The 23,276-nt window shown below is 52.4% G+C and overlaps 1 protein-coding gene across 1 annotated transcript; it reads left to right on the top strand.

Moving 5' to 3' along the window:
* Window positions 1-3,487: 3,487 nt before the first annotated feature.
* Window positions 3,488-22,065, top strand: PECR (peroxisomal trans-2-enoyl-CoA reductase). The gene is made up of 8 exons (XM_069732679.1): window positions 3,488-3,643; window positions 8,652-8,785; window positions 9,057-9,222; window positions 11,358-11,439; window positions 11,724-11,820; window positions 11,969-12,079; window positions 19,335-19,446; window positions 20,408-22,065. The coding sequence occupies exons 1-8, from the start codon at window positions 3,532-3,534 to the stop codon at window positions 20,494-20,496; spliced, it is 903 nt and encodes a 300-aa protein (XP_069588780.1). The 5' UTR covers window positions 3,488-3,531; the 3' UTR covers window positions 20,497-22,065.
* The last annotated feature ends 1,211 nt before the right edge of the window (window positions 22,066-23,276 follow it).

Below are 23,276 nucleotides of genomic sequence, written 5' to 3'. Positions count from 1 at the left end.
GGGCACATCCCTGGGAGGGGCCTGAGCGCTTACACATGACGTCATGCAGGCACAGACCCCAGCTGCTGCTCATCACTGGCCTAACGCTGATGATGGGAAGCAAGAAAATGAGACCCCAGAAAGTGTCCCATCCAGAGCAGTGGGATCTGCAGATAATGCACTGATATGGGGATCTGTGGAGGACGCGCTGTTATGGGGGATCTGCAGATAATGCGCTGTTATGGGGATCTGTGGAGGATGCGCTGTTATGGGGATCTGTGGAGGATGCACTGTTATGGGGGATCTGCAGATAATGCGCTGTTATGGGGATCTGTGGAGGATGCGCTGTTATGGGGATCTGTGGAGGACGCGCTGTTATGGGGGATCTGCAGATAATGCGCTGTTATGGGGATCTGTGGAGGATGCGCTGTTATGGGGATCTGTGGAGGATGCACTGTTATGGGGGATCTGCAGATAATGCACTGTTATGGGGATCTGCAGATAATGCACTGTTATGGGGATCTGCAGATAATGCACTGTTATGGGGATCTGTGGAGGACGCACTGTTATGGGGGATCTGCAGATAATGCACTGTTATGGTGATCTGTGGAGGACGCGCTGTTATGGGGGATCTGTGGATGATGCACTGTTATGGGGATCTGTGGATGATGCACTGTTATGAGGGATCTGTGGATGATGCACTGTTATGGGGATCTGCAGATAATGCACTGTTATGGGGATCTGCAGATAATGCACTGTTATGGGGATCTGCAGATAATGCACTGTTATGGGGATCTGCAGATAATGCACTGTTATGGGGATCTGTGGATGATGCACTGTTATGGGGATCTGTGGATGATGCACTGTTATGGGGATCTGTGGATGATGCACTGTTATGGGGATCTGCAGATGATGCACTGCTATGGGGATCTGTGGATGATGCACTGTTATGGGGATCTGCAGATAATGGACTGTTATGGGGATCTGCAGATAATGCACTGTTATGGGGATCTGTGGAGGACGCACTGTTATGGGGGATCTGCAGATAATGCACTGTTATGGTGATCTGTGGAGGACGCGCTGTTATGGGGGATCTGTGGATGATGCACTGTTATGGGGATCTGTGGATGATGCACTGTTATGAGGGATCTGTGGATGATGCACTGTTATGGGGATCTGCAGATAATGCACTGTTATGGGGATCTGCAGATAATGCACTGTTATGGGGATCTGCAGATAATGCACTGTTATGGGGATCTGTGGAGGACGCACTGTTATGGGGGATCTGCAGATAATGCACTGTTATGGGGATCTGTGGATGATGCACTATTAGGGTATGTTTCCACGTTCAAGTGTTGAGCCGCAGCGTCAAACACACAGCGTCCAGATGTTACAGCACAGTGGAGGGGATTTAATGAAATCCCGTCTCCACTATGCAGTAAAAACGCATGCGGCAGACCCGCGAAAATGCAAATGCGGCGCGTCTTTTAAGAACGCATCATGTCCTTACATTGCAAAAACAACGCAAGGACAGTGCGGGTGACCTGCCAGTGACCTTAGGTGCAGATTTGGTCAGGATTTTACCTGCATAAAATCCTGACCAAATCCTGAACGTGGACACATACCCTTAGGCTATGTGCATACGTTGCGGTTTAGGCTTAGGAATTTCTGGTGCGGATTCTGCCTCTACTGGCAGAAAACGCACCTGCGGATTTGTTGCGGTTTTTGTGCGGTTCCGCAGTGTTTTTTGTGCGTTTTTGCTGTGGCTTTCTTGCGGATTTGCTACTTTTTTTACCCCTGCGGTTAGGTACAAAAACGCTGCAGATTCACAAAAAAGAAGTGACATGCTACTTCTTTTAAACCGCAGCGTTTCCGCAGCGGATTTTCCGCACCATTAGCACAGCATTTTCTTTTACTCATTGATTTACATTGTACTGTAAATCAATTGCGGATCTGCAGCGTTTCTGCACCGCGAAAAACGCTGCGGATCCGCAGAGAATCTGCAATGTGTGCACATACCCTTATGGGGGATCTGTGGAGGACGCACTGTTATGGGGATCTGTGGATGATGCACTGTTATGGGGATATGTGGAGGATGCACTGTTATGGGGGATCTGTGGGGGACGCACTGTTATGGGGATCTGTGGGGGACGCACTGTTATGGGGGATCTGTGGGCTGTTATGAGGGATCTGTGGATGACGCACTTATGGGGGATCTGTGGATGATGCAGTGTTATGGGGATATGTGGAGGATGCACTGTTATGGGGGATCTGTGGGGGACACACTGTTATGGTGGATGACGCACTTATGGGGGATCTGTGGGGGACGCACTGTTATGGGGGATCTGTGGGCTGTTATGAGGGATCTGTGGATGATGCAGTGTTATGGGGATCTGTGGAGGACGCACCGTTATGGGGGATCTGTGGATGATGCACTGTTATGGGGAATCTGTGGATGACGCACTGTTATGGGGGATCTGTGGATGATGCACTGTTATGGGGAATCTGTGGATGACGCACTGTTATGGGGGATCTGTGGATGACGCACTTATGGGGGATCTCTGGGGGACGCACTTATGGGGAATCCGTGGATGATGCACTTTTATGGGGGATCTGTGTATGACGCACTGTTATGGGGGATCTGTGGGGGACGCACTTATGGGGGATCTGTGGGGGACGCACTTATGGGGGATCTGTGGATGACGCACTGTTATGGGGGATCTGTGGATGACGCACTTATGGAGGATCTGTGAATGACGCACTTATGGGGGATCTGTGGGGGACGCACTGTTATGGTGGATCTGTGGATGACGCACTTATGGGGGATCTGTGGGGGACGCACTGTTATGGGGATCTGTGGGGGACGCACTGTTATGGGGATCTGTGGGGGACGCACTTTTATGGGGGATCTGTGGGGGACGCACTGTTATGGGGAATCTGTGGGGGACGCACTGTTATGGGGGTTTGTGGGGGACGCACTGTTATGGGGGATCTGTGGGGAATGCACTGTTATGGGGGATCTGTGTGGAACGCACTGTTATGGGGGGATCTGTGGGGGACGCACTGTTATGGGGGGATCTGTGGGGGACGCACTGTTATGGGGGATCTGTGGGGGACGCACTGTTATGGGGGATCTGTGGGGGACGCACTGTTATGGGGGATCTGTGGATGATGCACTTATGGGGGATCTGTGGAGGACGCATTGTTATGGGGGATCTGTGGAGGACGCATTGTTATGGGGGATCTGTGGGGGACGCACTGTTATGGGGGATCTGTGGATGATGCACTTATGGGGGATCTGTGGAGGACGCATTGTTATGGGGGATCTGTGGGGGACGCACTGTTATGGGGGATCTGTGGATGCATCTATGGCCCCTGCACCATTACGGGGTGTATATATTATGCGCTGTAGCCTGTACATTATTATGGGATGTATTTCCGGCTCACAGGTTGCTCTGGGACATCTTTAGCAGTTGCTAAGGCTGCATTGGTCTCCATGGAAACACTGTGACGTGACCCCTGATCCGGAAGCGTCACGTGATTGCTGCGATCATGGCGGCCCCCAGTGTGTTCTCTCCTGGACTGTTCAAGAACAAAGTCGCCATTGTGACCGGAGGCGGCACCGGCATCGGGAAGGCCATAGCGGCGGAGCTGCTGGGACTAGGTCCGGTGTGCGGCGGCTGTTAACACTTTCATTGCCGGTATTCCTCGCGGTGACAGCAGAGAGGCCCGGCGCCGCTCAGCTAGTTGTAGAACTACAAGTCCCGGCATGCCATGCTGGTGACACAGTGGGAACCGCGCTGTGGGAGGTCGGTGTGCTCTGCTGGGATTTGTAGTTCTTCAGCTGCTGTGCTTTTGTGTATGAGACCAATGGCCACAATGTGTCGGTGAGGGTGGAGGCCGGGACGTGTCCTCTGTGAGGGTGGAGGCCGGAACGTGTCCTCTGTGAGGGGGGAGGCCGGGACGTGTCCTCTGTGAGGGTGGAGGCCGGGACGTGTCCTCTGTGAGGGTGGAGGCCGGGACGTGTCCTCTGTGAGGGGGGAGGCCGGGACGTGTCCTCTGTGAGGGGGGAGGCCGGGACGTGTCCTCTGTGAGGGGGGAGGCCGGGACGTGTCCTCTGTGAGGGGGGAGGCCGGGACGTGTCCTCTGTGAGGGGGGAGGCCGGGACGTGTCCTCTGTGAGGGGGGAGGCCGGGACGTGTCCTCTGTGAGGGGGGAGGCCGGGACGTGTCCTCTGTGAGGGTGGAGGCCGGGACGTGTCCTCTGTGAGGGGGGAGGCCGGGACGTGTCCTCTGTGAGGGTGGAGGCCGGGACGTGTCCTCTGTGAGGGGGGAGGCCGGGACGTGTCCTCTGTGAGGGTGGAGGCCGGGACGTGTCCTCTGTGAGGGTGGAGGCCGGGACGTGTCCTCTGTGAGGGTGGAGGCCGGGACGTGTCCTCTGTGAGGGTGGAGGCCGGGACGTGTCCTCTGTGAGGGTGGAGGCCGGGACGTGTCCTCTGTGAGGGTGGAGGCCGGGACGTGTCCTCTGTGAGGGGGGAGGCCGGGACGTGTCCTCTGTGAGGGTGGAGGCCGGGACGTGTCCTCTGTGAGGGTGGAGGCCGGGACGTGTCCTCTGTGAGGGGGGAGGCCGGGACGTGTCCTCTGTGAGGGTGGAGGCCGGGACGTGTCCTCTGTGAGGGTGGAGGCCGGGACGTGTCCTCTGTGAGGGTGGAGGCCGGGACGTGTCCTCTGTGAGGGTGGAGGCCGGGACGTGTCCTCTGTGAGGGGGGAGGCCGGGACGTGTCCTCTGTGAGGGTGGAGGCCGGGACGTGTCCTCTGTGAGGGTGGAGGCCGGGACGTGTCCTCTGTGAGGGTGGAGGCCGGGACGTGTCCTCTGTGAGGGTGGAGGCCGGGACGTGTCCTCTGTGAGGGTGGAGGCCGGGACGTGTCCTCTGTGAGGGTGGAGGCCGGGACGTGTCCTCTGTGAGGGTGGAGGCCGGGACGTGTCCTCTGTGAGGGGAGGCCTCAGCCCCACTCGTGTCTGTGGCGGTGGAGGCTGATTGTGCCCCTGGTACATGGACGCCGCGGATACCAATGTTCTCTGGGTGCGGCCGCCAGTGCAGAGCGTTGTTCTTAAAGGGGCTGTCCACTATGCGGCTGCCACGTGCAGAGAGCGGCTTTATAGTCGGCGATATCGTTTCCTCAGCCTTTATGTCCCCTCGTACTTCTGGACAGAATACCCCGATTCCGTCCTCGCTGGCCGCAGTGTAGGGTCCTGTCACCGCCGGTGTCTGTCCTCAGTCCCTAGTAAGAAGCAGTTGTCGCGGCCCTCGGCTGCGGAGGGCGTCTCTGCCGGGGTCAGAACGGCACGATCATGTCGTCTGTGCTAAGGACGCGACCTCTGACCTGTGAGGGGTCAATACAAGGCTCAGTGTAAGGCCCCGCCTCGGACCGCAAGAAAATGGTAAGGTACGTGCCCGCGGTCAGGAAATCGCACCGCTTTGGACGCAGCGTATTGTCGCTGCCTCCAAACTACTGATCGGGGGGTGCGCACCCTAAAAGCCATCTCTCCAGGTCCCGACCCCTCGTTATCTCTCCCTGACACTTTCCGTTATGTCATGTTCTCCCCGGCAGTAAATGCGTCCTCCTGAATTCCTCTTCTGTCCGGTATGTAAATCCAGTCTTTTGCACTGAGAGGGCGTGGTCATTCAGAGGAGTAGACCACACCCACTTGGCTTAAAACCTTTCCTAGAGTTATTTACAAGGAAGAGAGGGCCGTATCTCAGAAATGCAGAGGAGTCTTGTGTCCCTTGTAAGGGAACTGGAGCAGCAGCTGCAGGGAGAAAACAAAGATGTAATCTCCCTGCAGGCGCTCGCTTCCAGCCATACAGGGAGGAGTAACAGTCACTGCTCTCTATACTGTGGGCAGCAGCTGCAGGGAGAAAATGAAGATGTAATCTCCCTGCAGGCGCTCGCTTCCAGCCATACATGGAGGAGTAACCGTCACTGTTCTGTATATGGGGGCTCAGCTGCAGTCGCTCCCCGTCACAGTGATTAGGAGCATGCGCTGCAGAGCCGGCCTTCAGCCATCGGCTGCAAGGACAATAAAACGTCGTTTTTTTCCCTGCAGCCGCAGAAGACCAGATGTAAGCGCTATTTATCTGAATACTGCCGCTATAGCTCTAAGTATGTGGCTCTCCTGGACGCCCAATGCTGCTTACAGCTCGTGGATGGTATAGTGTGGGAAACCCCTTTAATGTATTGGTGCATCCAGTGTACATGGATTAAAGGGGTATTCCAGTACGAGAAGTGTATGCTGTATTATATGGAGGGGAGCGTGGCGGTCGGGGGAGGCCGGTGCTCTGCTCCTGGAGGTGTCTGAGATGTGCAAAGTTCAGGGCAATCTCCAGTATCACCGCAGCACATAACATGTGCAATGGCGACGTCCTGCCGTGGCCTCCAAGGATCGGAGCGACGTGGACGTTACGCCTTCCTGGTAGTCGAGGCTTTGTATGAGGCTACTTTCACACTAGCGTCGTGCACTGCACGTCGCAATGCGTCGTTTAGGAGAAAAAACGCATCCTGCAAAATTGCTTGCAGGATGCGTTTTTTCTCCATTGACTTACGTTAGCGACGCATTGCGACGCTTTGCCACACGTCGCAAATGTCGTGCGACGGATGCGCCGTGTTGTGGCAGACCGTCGACAGCAAAAAACGTTACATGTAACGTTTTTTGCTGCGTTGTCTCCGCCATTTCCGACCGCACATGCGCGGCCGGAACTCCGCCCCCACCTCCCCGCAACTCACAATGGGGCAGCGGATGCGCTGGAAAAATGCATCCGCTGCCCCCGTTGTGCGGCGCTTGCACAGTATGCGTCGGTATGTCGGGCCGACGCAGTGCGACGGCCCCAAACCGACGCTAATGTGAAAGTAGCCTAAGACGTCAGGTCTGCACTCTCCAATTATCTGTAGGGTTTCTGGTGATTTTAGCTTCCTACTTGTAGCAGCGTCAGTGTGTACTGTGACAATCTCAATGCTGTCCTGATAGTTTGTTACAATGTATCAGTCTGGAGTCTTCACTTTGTATCACAAGGGATTGTCTTAATTGGATACAGTCTCTAATGCAGAAACGGCCTTTGTAGCAAGGCTGTTTATGACAAGGGTGTAGTAATTCCCCCCAGCAGCACAGAGTATCTCAGGAGAGTGGGTGGAGCAGGGTCACAGGAGCACAGAGTATCTCAGGAGAGTGGGGGAGCAGGGTCACAGCAGCACAGAGTATCTCAGGAGAGTGGAGGAGCAGGGTCACAGCAGCACACAGTATCTCAGGAGAGCGGGGGAGCAGGGTCACAGCAGCACAGAGTATCTCAGGAGAGTGGGGGAGCAGGGTCACAGCAGCACAGAGTATCTCAGGAGAGTGGGGGAGCAGGGTCACAGCAGCACAGAGTATCTCAGGAGAGTGGGAGGAGCAGGGTCACAGCAGCACAGAGTATCTCAGGAGAGTGGGAGGAGCAGGGTCACAGCAGCACAGAGTATCCCAGGAAAGTGGGGGAGCAGGGTCACAGCAGCACAGAGTATCTCAGGAGAGTGGGGGAGCAGGGTCACAGCAGCACAGAGTATCCCAGGAGAGTGGGGGAGCAGGGTCACAGCAGCACAGAGTATCCCAGGAGAGTGGGGGAGCAGGGTCACAGCAGCACAGAGTATCGCAGGAGAGTGGGGGAGCAGGGTCACAGCAGCAAAGAGTATCCCAGGAGAGTGGGGGAGCAGGGTCACAGCAGCACAGAGTATCTCAGGAGAGTGGGAGGAGCAGGGTCACAGCAGCACAGAGTATCCCAGGAGAGTGGGAGGAGCAGGGTCACAGCAGCACAGAGTATCCCAGGAGAGTGGGGGAGCAGGGTCACAGCAGCACAGAGTATCCCAGGAGAGTGGGGGAGCAGGGTCACAGCAGCACAGAGTATCCCAGGAGAGTGGGGGAGCAGGGTCACAGCAGCACAGAGTATCCCAGGAGAGTGGGGGAGCAGGGTCACAGCAGCACAGAGTATCTCAGGAGAGTGGGAGGAGCAGGGTCACAGCAGCACAGAGTATCCCAGGAGAGTGGGGGAGCAGGGTCACAGCAGCACAGAGTATCCCAGGAGAGTGGGGGAGCAGGGTCACAGCAGCACAGAGTATCCCAGGAGAGTGGGGGAGCAGGGTCACAGTAGCACAGAGTATCTCATGAGAGTGGGAGAAGCAGGATCACAGCAGCACAGAGTATCTCAGGAGAGTGGGAGGAGCAGGGTCACAGCAGCACAGAGTATCCCAGGAGAGTGGGAGGAGCAGGGTCACAGCAGCACAGAGTATCCCAGGAGAGTGGGGGAGCAGGGTCACAGCAGCACAGAGTATCCCAGGAGAGTGGGGGAGCAGGGTCACAGCAGCACAGAGTATCCCAGGAGAGTGGGGGAGCAGGGTCACAGTAGCACAGAGTATCTCAGGAGAGTGGGAGGAGCAGGGAATATTTGGGATGTGTCAGACATGTCCTCAGGGGTTGCCCATGCTGTAATGTGCTGTTACTCTCCCCTGCTCGGAGGGCATACATTTAGCTTCAATGACGATTTGTCTTGTGGCTGCAGTGGTCTCGCAGGCTGCTGATCCTGGGGATTGGGGGCTCCACGGCTGTAACTCCCATCATCCATGCTTATCCTTTATTTGTGCTTCGCAGGTTGCAGTGTGGTGATTGCCTCTCGGAAACTTGACAGGTTGAAGAAAGCCGCCAATGACCTTGTGTCCCTGATCTCCCCCACAAACCCGTCTATGGTGACAGCGCTGCAGTGTAACATCCGCAAAGAGGAGGAGGTGAGCGGACGCTGAACAGCTTCTTTCTTCTGTGCATGTGGATCATGATGGGAGTGCGGCGGCAGCAGGCCTGCTGTGCAGAGTATTTCAGGAGAAACGTTTGCTGATCTTTTGGGATTCGGTCCCTTCCTGTGATGATGTGGGGGCTGTGAGACAAGGAGTTACACTTTATTGAGCTCCTGTAGAACTATAAGGTTTTGTGTGCAGACGTGTTAACCTCTGCAATGCTGGCTCCTTGTTTTCATTCTGGTTTGCTATCTTCTGAGAACAGGTAGAATCGCTGGTTCAGTCCACACTGAGCATCTACGGCCGTATCGACTTCTTAGTCAACAATGGAGGAGGTCAATTCCCTTGTCCAAGTGAAGCGATTAATTCTAAAGGATGGAACGCCGTGGTGGAGACCAACCTGACCGGTACTTTCTACTGCTGCAAAGCCGGTAAATATGTCAGGAGGAGAATACAGAATGTAATGTATGTACACAGTGACTGCACCAGCAGAATAGTGAGTGCAGCTCTGGGGTATAATACAGGATGTAACTCAGGATCAGTAATGTATGTATGTACACAGTGACTGCACCAGCAGAATAGTGAGTGCAGCTCTGGGGTATAATACAGGATGTAACTCAGGATCAATAATGTATGTATGTACACAGTGACTGCACCAGCAGAATAGTGAGTACAGCTCTGGAGAATGTTACAGGAGGGAACTCAGGATCAGTAATGTATGTACACAGTGACTGCACCAGCAGAATAGTGAGTGCAGCTCTGGGGTATAATACAGGATGTAACTCAGGATCAGTAATGTAATGTATGTACACAGTGACTGCACCAGCAGAATAGTGAGTGCAGCTCTGGGGTATAATACAGGATGTAACTCAGGATCAGTAATGTATGTATGTACACAGTGACTGCACCAGCAGAATAGTGAGTACAGCTCTGGAGAATGTTACAGGAGGGAACTCAGGATCAGTAATGTATGTACACAGTGACTGCACCAGCAGAATAGTGAGTGCAGCTCTGGAGAATGTTACAGGAGGGAACTCAGGATCAGTAATGTAATGTATGTACATAGTGACTGCACCAGCAGAATAGTGAGTGCAGCTCTGGAGAATGTTACAGGAGGGAACTCCGGATCAGTAATGTAATGTATGTACATAGTGACTGCACCAGCAGAATAGTGAGTGCAGCTCTGGGGTATAATACAGGAGGTATCTCAGGATCAGTAATGTAATGTATGTACACAGTGACTGCACCAGCAGAATAGTGAGTGCAGCTCTGGAGTATAATACAGGATGTAACTCAGGATCAGTAATGTAATGTATGTACACAGTGACTGCACCAGCAGAATAGTGAGTGCAGCTCTGGGGTATAATACAGGAGGTATCTCAGGATCAGTAATGTAATGTATGTACATAGTGACTGCACCAGCAGAATAGTGAGTGCAGCTCTGGGGTATAATACAGGAGGTATCTCAGGATCAGTAATGTAATGTATGTACACAGTGACTGCACCAGCAGAATAGTGAGTGCAGCTCTGGGGTATAATACAGGAGGTATCTCAGGATCAGTAATGTAATGTATGTACACAGTGACTGCACCAGCAGAATAGTGAGTGCAGCTCTGGGGTATAATACAGGAGGTAACTCAGGATCAGTAATGTAATGTATGTACACAGTGACTGCACCAGCAGAATAGTGAGTGCAGCTCTGGAGTATAATACAGGATGTAACTCAGGATCAGTAATGTAATGTATGTACACAGTGACTGCACCAGCAGAATAGTGAGTGCAGCTCTGGGGTATAATACAGGATGTAACTCAGGATCAGTAATGTAATGTATGTACACAGTGACTGCACCAGCAGAATAGTGAGTGCAGCTCTGGGGTATAATACAGGATGTAACTCAGGGTCAGTAATGTAATGTATGTACACAGTGACTGCACCAGCAGAATAGTGAGTGCAGCTCTGGGGTATAATACAGGAGGTAACTCAGGATCAGTAATGTAATGTATGTACATAGTGACTGCACCAGCAGAATAGTGAGTGCAGCTCTGGGGTATAATACAGGAGGTATCTCAGGATCAGTAATGTAATGTATGTACATAGTGACTGCACCAGCAGAATAGTGAGTGCAGCTCTGGGGTATAATACAGGATGTAACTCAGGATCAGTAATGTAATGTATGTACACAGTGACTGCACCAGCAGAATAGTGAGTGCAGCTCTGGAGTATAATACAGGATGTAACTCAGGATCAGTAATGTATGTACACAGTGACTGCACCAGCAGAATAGTGAGTGCAGCTCTGGAGAATGTTACAGGAGGGAACTCATTATCAGTAATGTAATGTATGTACACAGTGACTGCACCAGCAGAATAGTGAGTGCAGCTCTGGAGTATATAGTACGTGACGGGGCTGCAGTGCACCAGAACTGAACAGTCTTGCCCATTGGGCAGTGGCCATGAATATCACGGGGTTTAGTACATTATAAGGATCCATACAGATGTCCTCTGTTCTCCTGCCGGTGGCAGACTTGTCGGATTGTCACTCAGTATGATCTGTGTCCTCTTCTAGTGTACAATTCCTGGATGAAAGAACATGGCGGCGCCATAGTGAATATTGTAGCAGACATGTGGCGTGGATTTCCCATCATGGCGTAAGATATAATTTATCACCTCTTACTTTAATGTTATGTAGCCCCCGAGCCTGCATTGTAGGAGCTCTGCTAAGCTGTTAGGTGCATGTCTGATGACAAGATTGCTGACTGTTTGCAGTGGCTTAAAACTGAACTGTGAATACTGCTCTGGAGCATAATTCTTAAAACTCTCTTTGTAATAAATTGAGGATCTTTACATGATGGCCCATTTCTTGCGGAGCATGAGTAGGGTTGTGGTCTCTGTGTTCAGCACTTCCATTCATTGTTGTGTTTGCTGTCGGCAGTCACACAGGAGCAGCACGAGCCGCTGTGGACAACCTGACAAAAAGCCTCGCTATTGAGTGGGCTCACTCTGGGGTCCGGGTAAATTCTGTTGCTCCGGTAAGTATCTGGATGTTTGCTACTTTTACTCTCACCATACCAGCGACTGCTTGGATCGGGGACGTGTTCCCCATACGTGCATCTCATCTACCCATTGCAGATTGTCGCTTCAGTTTCATTTCACAGTGTTCCTGCTCTTTTTTTGCAGGGAACCATCTTTTCGAAGACTGCCGTTGAGAATTATAAAGATGGCGGGCCTGCAATGTTTTATAATTACATCCCTAAAATTCCAGCCAAGAGACTTGGCCTCCCTGAGGAGGTAGGATGTTACCCAGGCCGAGGTCTGCGGCTCCCCTGTCATCCATGTAATACACTGGAAGTAACTGTAACAAACCTCCACCCTGGGGCAGACAAGTGAATAGGCCCAAGAGAGATGTCGGCCGTGCGTTCTTCCAACTCCTTCCTCTCTTGGATCCCCAGACACAAGAACGCTCAGCTAAGCGGTCCTGAGCTGTGCATGCGAGGGGTGCGGCCATGCTTGTCTGTGCTTCCCCCTTCTGGGTAGCTCATCTGTCCCTTCTGGGTAGCTCATCTGTCCCTTCTGGGTAGCTCCTCTGTCCCTTCTGGGTAGCTCCTCTGTCCCTTCTGGGTAGCTCCTCTGTCCCTTCTGGGTAGCTCCTCTGTCCCTTCTGGGTAGCTCCTCTGTCCCTTCTGGGTAGCTCCTCTGTCCCTTCTGGGTAGCTCATCTGTCCCTTCTGGGTAGCTCATCTGTCCCTTCTGGGTAGCTCATCTGTCCCTTCTGGGTAGCTCATCTGTCCCTTCTGGGTAGCTCATCTGTCCCTTCTGGGTAGCTCATCTGTCCCTTCTGGGTAGCTCATCTGTCCCTTCTGGGTAGCTCATCTGTCCCTTCTGGGTAGCTCATCTGTCCCTTCTGGGTAGCTCATCTGTCCCTTCTGGGTAGCTCATCTGTCCCTTCTGGGTAGCTCATCTGTCCCTTCCGGGCAGCTCATCTGTCCCTTCCGGGCGACTCGTTCGTCTCCTCTCACACTTGTGTGTCATCATTCCCTCCCACCTTCAGGGGCTGCTTGTCTGTCCCTATTTCCCCACCCCCAGTCCTTTCGGGCGTCACGTCTCTCCCCTTCCGGGCGGCTCGTGTGTTGTCCTCCCCACCCCTCTTCTGGGCGGCTCGTCTGAATCCCCCCTCCTCTACGGTGACTCATGTCACCCCTTTGGGCATCACGTCTGCCCCTTTCTGGGGGCTCATCTGTCCCCATCTTATCTCTTAAGTGAACATGTGGGTCTTGCATTGAAATCAGAACTGCCCAATCCTTCTATCCCCGACAATCTTTGGAGAGTTGAGACCCGATTATCAGATTATTCAGATGTTTGACCGGAATCATTGAGTTGGAGCAACTTTCATCTGTACATTAAGGTGTCAGCTCGGGTCCTTCTGGTGCCCCACAGCCACAGTGGGAGCCTCTGAGGTCACTGGTGAAATCTCCTGATGGAAATGCTGAATGTTTCCATAGGGCTATGTTGTCCCGAGGGCCATTGTGGTTTGTCTTGCTGCAAAAATGAATCCATTTGTTTTGTAGACTCTGCTTCTTAATCCTACAAGGTCTAGTAAAAAAAAATGTATCTGCCACCGCCTGTCAGTAATGGAGGCTTTATCGTAGCTGTTTAATGATGGAGCCGTTGAAAGGTGGCCTCCCTTCTGTGTCTGTCACTCTGCGGGTGAAATCTCCCAACAATCTGGAAAAGCTCCTGACATGTCTGTAATATGGTGCAAATAGAAGGAAGGACCTGCACATGGCTGATGGAGGCCTCCGTGATGGACCTCTGTGACTGATGGAGGACCCCGTGAGGGATCTCTGTGACGGATGGAGGTCTCTGTGAGGGATCTCTGTGACTGATGGAGGTCTCTGTGAGGGATCTCTGTGACGGATGGAGGTCTCTGTGAGGGATCTCTGTGACTGATGGAGGTCTCCGGGAGGCATCTCTGTGACTGATGGATGTCTCTGTGAGGGATCTCTATGACTGATGGAGGTCTCCGGGAGGGATCTCTGTGACAGATGGAGGTCTGTGTGAGGGATCTCTGTGACTGATGGATGTCTCTGTGAGGGATCTCTGTGACTGATGGAGGTCTCTTTGAGGTATCTCCATCTGTACCTGATGGAGGTCTCCGGGAGGGATCTCTGTGACAGATGGAGGTCGTCGGGAGGTATCTCTGTGACAGATGGAGGCCTCTGTGAGGGATCTCTGTGACTGATGGATGTCTCTGTGAGGGGTCTCTGTGACTGATGGAGGTCTCCGGGAGGGATCTCTGTGACTGATGGAGGTCTCCGGGAGGGATCTCTGTGACTGATGGAGGTCTTCGGGAGGGATCTCTGTGACTGATGGAGGTCTTCGGGAGGGATCTCTGTGACTGATGGAGGTCTTCGGGAGGGATCTCTGTGACTGATAGATGTCTCTGTGAGGGATCTCTGTGACTGATGGAGGTCTCCGGGAGGGATCTTTGTGACGGATGGAGGTCTCTGTGAGGGATCTCTGTGACGGATGGAGGTCTCTGTGAGGGATCTCTGTGACTGATGGAGGTCTCTTTGAGGTATCTCCATCTGTACCTGATGGAGGTCTCCGGGAGGGATCTCTGTGACAGATGGAGGTCGTCGGGAGGTATCTCTGTGACAGATGGAGGCCTCTGTGAGGGATCTCTGTGACTGATGGATGTCTCTGTGAGGGGTCTCTGTGACTGATGGAGGTCTCCGGGAGGGATCTCTGTGACTGATGGAGGTCTTCGGGAGGGATCTCTGTGACTGATGGAGGTCTCCGGGAGGCATCTCTGTGACTGATGGATGTCTCTGTGAGGGATCTCTATGACTGATGGAGGTCTCCGGGAGGGATCTCTGTGACAGATGGAGGTCTGTGTGAGGGATCTCTGTGACTGATGGAGGTCTCCGGGAGGTATCTCTGTGACAGATGGAGGTCGTCGGGAGGTATCTCTGTGACAGATGGAGGTCGTCGGGAGGTATCTCTGTGACAGATGGAGGCCTCTGTGAGGGATCTCTGTGACTGATGGATGTCTCTGTAAGGGATCTCTGTGACTGATGGATGTCTCTGTGAGGGATCTCTGTGACTGATGGAGGTCTCCGGGAGGGATCTCTGTGACTGATGGAGGTCTTCGGGAGGGATCTCTGTGACTGATGGAGGTCTCCGGGAGGCATCTCTGTGACTGATGAATGTCTCTGTGAGGGATCTCTATGACTGATGGAGGTCTCCGGGAGGGATCTCTGTGACAGATGGAGGTCTGTGTGAGGGATCTCTGTGACTGATGGATGTCTCTGTGAGGGATCTCTGTGACTGATGGATGTCTCTTTGAGGTATCTCCATCTGTACCTGATGGAGGTCTCCGGGAGGGATCTCTGTGACAGATGGAGGTCGTCGGGAGGTATCTCTGTGACAGATGGAGGCCTCTGTGAGGGATCTCTGTGACTGATGGATGTCTCTGTGAGGGATCTCTGTGACTGATGGATGTCTCTGTTAGGGATCTCTGTGACTGATGGAGGTCTCCGGGAGGGATCTCTGTGACTGATGGAGGTCTTCGGGAGGGATCTCTGTGACTGATGGAGGTCTCCGGGAGGCATCTCTGTGACTGATGGATGTCTCTGTGAGGGATCTCTATGACTGATGGAGGTCTCCGGGAGGGATCTCTGTGACAGATGGAGGTCTGTGTGAGGGATCTCTGTGACTGATGGAGGTCTCCGGGAGGGATCTCTGTGACTGATGGAGGTCTTCGGGAGGGATCTCTGTGACTGATGGAGGTCTTCGGGAGGGATCTCTGTGACCGATGGATGTCTCTGTGAGGGATCTCTGTGACTGATGGAGGTCTCCGGGAGGCATCTCTGTGACTGATGGATGTCTCTGTGAGGGATCTCTATGACTGATGGAGGTCTCCGGGAGGGATCTCTGTGACAGATGGAGGTCTGTGTGAGGGATCTCTGTGACTGATGGAGGTCTCTTTGAGGTATCTCCATCTGTACCTGATGGAGGTCTCCGGGAGGGATCTCTGTGACAGATGGAGGTCGTCGGGAGGTATCTCTGTGACAGATGGAGGCCTCTGTGAGGGATCTCTGTGACTGATGGATGTCTCTGTGAGGGATCTCTGTGACTGATGGATGTCTCTGTGAGGGATCTCTGTGACTGATGGAGGTCTCCGGGAGGGATCTCTGTGACGGATGGAGGTCTCTGTGAGGGATCTCTGTGACGGATGGAGGTCTCTGTGAGGGATCTCTGTGACTGATGGAGGTCTCTTTGAGGTATCTCCATCTGTACCTGATGGAGGTCTCCGGGAGGGATCTCTGTGACAGATGGAGGTCGTCGGGAGGTATCTCTGTGACAGATGGAGGCCTCTGTGAGGGATCTCTGTGACTGATGGATGTCTCTGTGAGGGGTCTCTGTGACTGATGGAGGTCTCCGGGAGGGATCTCTGTGACTGATGGAGGTCTCCGGGAGGGATCTCTGTGACTGATGGAGGTCTTCGGGAGGGATCTCTGTGACTGATGGAGGTCTTCGGGAGGGATCTCTGTGACTGATGGAGGTCTTCGGGAGGGATCTCTGTGACTGATAGATGTCTCTGTGAGGGATCTCTGTGACTGATGGAGGTCTCCGGGAGGGATCTTTGTGACGGATGGAGGTCTCTGTGAGGGATCTCTGTGACGGATGGAGGTCTCTGTGAGGGATCTCTGTGACTGATGGAGGTCTCTTTGAGGTATCTCCATCTGTACCTGATGGAGGTCTCCGGGAGGGATCTCTGTGACAGATGGAGGTCGTCGGGAGGTATCTCTGTGACAGATGGAGGCCTCTGTGAGGGATCTCTGTGACTGATGGATGTCTCTGTGAGGGGTCTCTGTGACTGATGGAGGTCTCCGGGAGGGATCTCTGTGACTGATGGAGGTCTTCGGGAGGGATCTCTGTGACTGATGGAGGTCTCCGGGAGGCATCTCTGTGACTGATGGATGTCTCTGTGAGGGATCTCTATGACTGATGGAGGTCTCCGGGAGGGATCTCTGTGACAGATGGAGGTCTGTGTGAGGGATCTCTGTGACTGATGGAGGTCTCCGGGAGGGATCTCTGTGACTGATGGAGGTCTTCGGGAGGGATCTCTGTGACTGATGGAGGTCTTCGGGAGGGATCTCTGTGACTGATGGATGTCTCTGTGAGGGATCTCTGTGACTGATGGATGTCTCTGTGAGGGATCTCTGACTGATGGAGGTCTTCGGGAGGGATCTCTGTGACTGATGGAGGTCTCCGGGAGGGATCTCTGTGACAGATGGAGGTCTGTGTGAGGGATCTCTGTGACTTATGGATGTCTCTGTGAGGGATCTCTGTGACTGATGGAGGTCTCTTTGAGGTATCTCCATCTGTACCTGATGGAGGTCTCCGGGAGGGATCTCTGTGACAGATGGAGGTCGTCGGGAGGTATCTCTGTGACAGATGGAGGTCGTCGGGAGGTATCTCTGTGACAGATGGAGGTCGTCGGGAGGTATCTCTGTGACAGATGGAGGCCTCTGTGAGGGATCTCTGTGACTGATGGATGTCTCTGTGAGGGATCTCTGTGACTGATGGATGTCTCTGTGAGGGATCTCTGTGACTGATGGAGGTCTCCGGGAGGGATCTCTGTGACTGATGGAGGTCTTCGGGAGGGATCTCTGTGACTGATGGATGTCTCTGTGAGGGATCTCTGTGACTGATGGATGTCTCTGTGAGGGATCTCTGTGACTGATGGAGGTCTCCGGGAGGCATCTCTGTGACTGATGGATGTCTCTGTGAGGGATCTCTATGACTGATGGAGGTCTCCGGGAGGGATCTCTGTGACAGATGGAGGTCTGTGTGAGGGATCTCTGTGACTGATGGATGTCTCTGTGAGGGATCTCTGTGACTGATGGAGGTCTCTTTGAGGTATCTCCATCTGTACCTGATGGAGGTCTCCGGGAGGGATCTCTGTGACAGATGGAGGTCGTCGGGAGGTATCTCTGTGACAGATGGAGGCCTCTGTGAGGGATCTCTGTGACTGATGGATGTCTCTGTGAGGGATCTCTGTGACTGATGGATGTCTCTGTGAGGGATCTCTGTGACTGATGGAGGTCTCCGGGAGGGATCTCTGTGACGGATGGAGGTCTCTGTGAGGGATCTCTGTGACGGATGGAGGTCTCTGTGAGGGATCTCTGTGACTGATGGAGGTCTCTTTGAGGTATCTCCATCTGTACCTGATGGAGGTCTCCGGGAGGGATCTCTGTGACAGATGGAGGTCGTCGGGAGGTATCTCTGTGACAGATGGAGGCCTCTGTGAGGGATCTCTGTGACTGATGGATGTCTCTGTGAGGGGTCTCTGTGACTGATGGAGGTCTCCGGGAGGGATCTCTGTGACTGATGGAGGTCTTCGGGAGGGATCTCTGTGACTGATGGAGGTCTCCGGGAGGCATCTCTGTGACTGATGGATGTCTCTGTGAGGGATCTCTATGACTGATGGAGGTCTCCGGGAGGGATCTCTGTGACAGATGGAGGTCTGTGTGAGGGATCTCTGTGACTGATGGAGGTCTCCGGGAGGGATCTCTGTGACTGATGGAGGTCTTCGGGAGGGATCTCTGTGACTGATGGAGGTCTTCGGGAGGGATCTCTGTGACTGATGGATGTCTCTGTGAGGGATCTCTGTGACTGATGGATGTCTCTGTGAGGGATCTCTGTGACTGATGGAGGTCTCCGGGAGGGATCTCTGTGACGGATGGAGGTCTCTGTGAGGGATCTCTGTGACGGATGGAGGTCTCTGTGAGGGATCTCTGTGACTGATGGAGGTCTCTTTGAGGTATCTCCATCTGTACCTGATGGAGGTCTCCGGGAGGGATCTCTGTGACAGATGGAGGCCTCTGTGAGGGATCTCTGTGACTGATGGATGTCTCTGTGAGGGGTCTCTGTGACTGATGGAGGTCTCCGGGAGGGATCTCTGTGACTGATGGAGGTCTTCGGGAGGGATCTCTGTGACTGATGGAGGTCTCTGTGAGGGATCTCTGTGACTGATGGATGTCTCTGTGAGGGATCTTTGTGACTGATGGATGTCTCTGTGAGGGATCTCTGTGACTGATGGAGGTCTCCGGGAGGGATCTCTGTGACTGATGGAGGTCTCCGGGAGGGATCTCTGTGACTGATGGAGGTCTCCGGGAGGGATCTCTGTGACTGATGGAGGTCTCCGGGAGGGATCTCTGTGACTGATGGAGGTCTCCGGGAGGGATCTCTGTGACTGATGGAGGTCTTCGGGAGGGATCTCTGTGACTGATGGAGGTCTCCGGGAGGGATCTCTGTGACTGATGGAGGTCTCTTTCAGGAATCTGTCTGAGCATCTATATAACATGTCGGGAACTTTTTCTGACCATAAATCTTAATGTGAACATGGCCTTGGACATCTGTCTGAGCCGAAATCTCACATGTACGTCTTGAGCTTTCCCAGTATATACAGTAATCTCAAGCGATAAAACCTAGTGTGAACAAGGCCTAATTGTCCCCGCTTCTTCTTTCCTGTGCAGATCTCACCTATGGTTTGTTTCCTGCTGTCTCCTGCCGCCTCCTTCATCTCTGGAGAGACTGTGAAGGTGGACGCCGGGCAGAGCTTGTACCACAGCCATTGGGAGGTGCCAGGTAGGCGACGCGCGCTGTAGACCGGAGATTCTCCGAGATCTTTCCTTGCAGAATGAAGTTGCATTTATTATATAATTTTGGGTTGTAAATATTATTGTATCACAGGACGTGGAGCCATATGCAGATCTCTGTTTTATTACATGGGGTCTTATAAACGTCTCGTGATACGTGGATGCTATTGCGTGGTTTCTCACAGAAATGTGAATATTTTTACTTTTAGAAAGAAGGTACGTGCGAGATCACGTATTACATGGAGGCTATTGAAGATTAAAGGGGTTTGCAGGATTACAAAACATTGGCCGATGTTTTCAAAAACAGCGCCACACCTGTTTACAGCATAGATCAGCAGCTGCGCTAAAACTACAAGTCCCAGCATTCTTCTATAGTATCACACAGACGGCCATCAGGACATGTTGAGACTTGTAGTTTCTCAGCAGCTGGAGTGCCAGAGGTTGCCAACCCCCCTGTTTTCAGGACACATCAACCCCATTCACTCCAGTGGGCCTTCTTCTATGATAGACTTGTCAGACGGCAGCCATATTTGTCTAATTCTGGACATTGCCTTTAACATCAGAGGTGGAAATTCCGTCCTTTGGTACCCCCCAGTGGAGGACCAGTGGTAATGAATACAAATCTGTTTTAGGGTCTCACATGTGATTAAAGGCGTATTCCCAACATTGAGTTGTCACTTTCATAGGATGGGTACTAACTCTGAATGCTGGGACCCCCATGGTTGCCACCACTCCTTTCTTTCTTTATGGGACCTCCGGAGAGGAGAACAGTTCTCCATTTTTCTCAGTATGGGGGGGATGCACAGGCTCATCCGTGGCTCCATTCTGACAGTAGTTTTCCGTGTTGGGAATTAACCATTAATGGCCACCGGCTGCAGTGGGGGATGTAATCTGTGTTTTATTAGGTGGTGATCACAGGTATTAACCAGCCACGTGTCATTTCTGTCCAGACCACGATAGATGGCCGCCAGCTCCAGATGGGGAGAACGCCAAAGCTTTGAAGAAAATGATTGCAGACCTCCCGCCATCAAAGCTGTGATGTCCGAAGCCACGATTCTCGCAGCCGCCTGGCTTAATTGCCGAGCTGAATGAATGGCATAATGAGCACTGATTAAAGCGTTGCAGGTTCTTAACAGGCCTTATTATTAGATGAATGGGAAAATTGATTTTTAGCGCTCAGACATAAAGATAAAGGAGCAGCTGCACAGGACGAGATGTAGCTAAGCCCAATGTTCCTGATGCAGACACTGAGCGCTGCACATGCGCAGGATGCACGCAGACTGTACGGGGCAGGAGCCGTCCTATCATCTGTTATTCTGCCCCATACAGGATTGTGAATAAACCAGCGCAGATCGTCTCGTAACCATCAATTAGCGCCCGTACAATGGGCCTTTAATACGTCAGATAGTGATCATCAGGGGAGGGGGCACTTAGAAACTAAAACATTGCAGTAAATCCGCCTGTACTTATAATGGTCGTACATTATCAAAACTACACAGGTAATGGGGGAAAGAAAATGCCCGACCGATCAGTGCCTTATTGCTATGGCTGCCTTAAAGGGCTATTCTCATCTCAGGCTTTTATGGCAGTAGCATAAGGGTATATCATAAATGCTGGTTCGACTGTTTGCAGAACTCCCATAGAAATCAATGGAGAAAGTTGCACATAAGGCCTCCTCTCTATTAACCGCAGCCTTGAGATGGGGACCCCCAAGTTTCAAGATGGCTGTGGGTCCCAGCAGAGCCGGGACGACAGCTGACAATACCCACGGGGTTCTAGTTTATGTGAATAAATATTGTGTAGTTTTGTGGCTCATTGTCGCACGTCTTCACCTCCTGTCAAGACCTCTCCTTGCTGTCAGTGAATGTAAACAATTTGGTTTCCAATCAGAGGCTAAAGAACAGCCCCAATTACTTCCCCTAGGAGGAGGCTCGCTGACGTCCTGTGACCTCCATCTGTCCATACATTGCTTCAATGTGTCTGTGCAGCAGTTCACAAGGGCTCCTGGAGAGCAGATGACATTGCAGCAAACCCTCAGCTGTGAGAACTGAATACGTAGATGTTAAAGGGAACCTGTCACCTGAATTTGGCGGGACTGGTTTTGGGTCATATGGGCGGAGTTTTCGGGTGTTTGATTCACCCTTTCCTCACCCGCTGGCTGCATGCTGGCTGCAATATTGGATTGAAGTTCATTCTCTGTCCTCCATAGTACACGCCTGCACAAGGCAAGATTGCTTTGCGCAGGCGTGTACTACGGAGGACAGAGAATGAACTTCAATCCAATATTGCAGCCAGCATGCAGCCAGCGGGTAAGGAAAGGGTGAATCAAACACCCAAAAACTCCGCCCATATGACCCAAAACCAGTCCCGCCAAATTCAGGTGACAGAGTCCCTTTAAGTTTAGATTTTCTGTCAGATGTTGCCATTCACTGACAGCAAGCAGCAATTTTGAAAGTGGTGAGAAATGAAATGTCACACTGCCTCCTCCCCAATGTTGCTTATGACTAAATTATTTTGTTTTCACTTCATGATCTGTGACTTTTGAATAAGTCAATATGCTCATTTTGAAAATATGTAATAGTATAATAATAAAGTTTATTTTAATGCACGTTTTTAGATTTTCCTTTTTTCGCATGTTTTGGGATCACTTTATAAATCTATTTTATGAAGGGGATCGTCCAGACTTTCCAATATAAATCACGATGCGAATGAAAAGTTCTGCAAATGTGTCCATCAGTCCATGCAGGAAATCGCTCGAGAACTAGCGCATTAGCCGAGGTTGGTCCTTGAGTGTTTGGTTCTCTGAACGAAGCCCCCCATACACATTAGATAGAAGATGGCCGGACCTCCAGCTTCATTGACCTCCTCCTACATCCATAGACATTAATATAATATTTGCCCCCCACATCCTCCTCCGGGGGCTTCACTGTCCTCATCTACATCCATAGACATTAATATGGAGAAAGTATGTGCCCCCCACATCCTCCTCCGGGGGCTTCACTGTCCTCATCTACATCTATAGACATTAATATGGAGAAAGTATGTGCCCCCCACATCCTCCTCTGGGGGCTTCTCTGTCCTCATATACATCCGTACACATTAATATGGAGAAAGTATGTGCCCCCCACATCCTCCTCCGGGGGCTTCTCTGTCCTCATCTACATCCATAGACATTAATATGGAGAAAGTATGTGCCCCCCACATCCACCTCCGGGGGCTTCACTGTCCTCATCTACATCCATAGACATTAATATGGAGACAGTATGTGCCCCCCACATCCACCTCCGGGGGCTTCACTGTCCTCATCTACATCCATAGACATTAATATGGAGAAAGTATGTGCCCCCCACATCCTCCTCCGGGGGCTTCTCTGTCCTCATCTACATCCATAGACATTAATATGGAGACAGTATGTGCCCCCCACATCCACCTCCGGGGGCTTCACTGTCCTCCATCTACATCCATAGACATTAATATTGAGAAAGTATGTGCCCCCCACATCCACCTCCGGGGGCTTCACTGTCCTCATCTACATCCATAGACATTAATATGGAGAAAGTATGTGCCCCCCACATCCACCTCCGGGGGCTTCTCTGTCCTCATCTACATCCATAGACATTAATATGGAGAAAGTATGTGCCCCCCACATCCTCCTCCGGGGGCTTCTCTATCCTCATCTACATCCATAGACATTAATATGGAGACAGTATGTGCCCCCCACATCCTCCTCCGGGGGCTTCTCTGTCCTCATCTACATCCATAGACATTAATATGGAGACAGTATGTGCCCCCCACATCCACCTCCGGGGGCTTCACTGT

Source organism: Ranitomeya imitator, chromosome 7 (assembly GCF_032444005.1).
Source record: "Ranitomeya imitator isolate aRanImi1 chromosome 7, aRanImi1.pri, whole genome shotgun sequence".
Classification (NCBI taxonomy): domain Eukaryota; kingdom Metazoa; phylum Chordata; class Amphibia; order Anura; family Dendrobatidae; genus Ranitomeya; species Ranitomeya imitator.
This window is presented reverse-complemented; position numbering and strand designations above follow the sequence as displayed.

What these genes read in the sequence shown, in the direction of transcription:
- PECR (XM_069732679.1), top strand. Translation starts at nt 3,532, where the DNA reads ATGGCGGCCCCCAGTGTGTTCTCTCCTGGACTGTTCAAGAACAAAGTC. An exon ending in GACTTGGCCTCCCTGAGGAG is followed by an intron (nt 12,080 to 19,334) that starts GTAGGATGTTAC and finishes TTTCCTGTGCAG; the next exon opens with ATCTCACCTATGGTTTGTTT. An exon ending in CAGCCATTGGGAGGTGCCAG is followed by an intron (nt 19,447 to 20,407) that starts GTAGGCGACGCG and finishes ATTTCTGTCCAG; the next exon opens with ACCACGATAGATGGCCGCCA.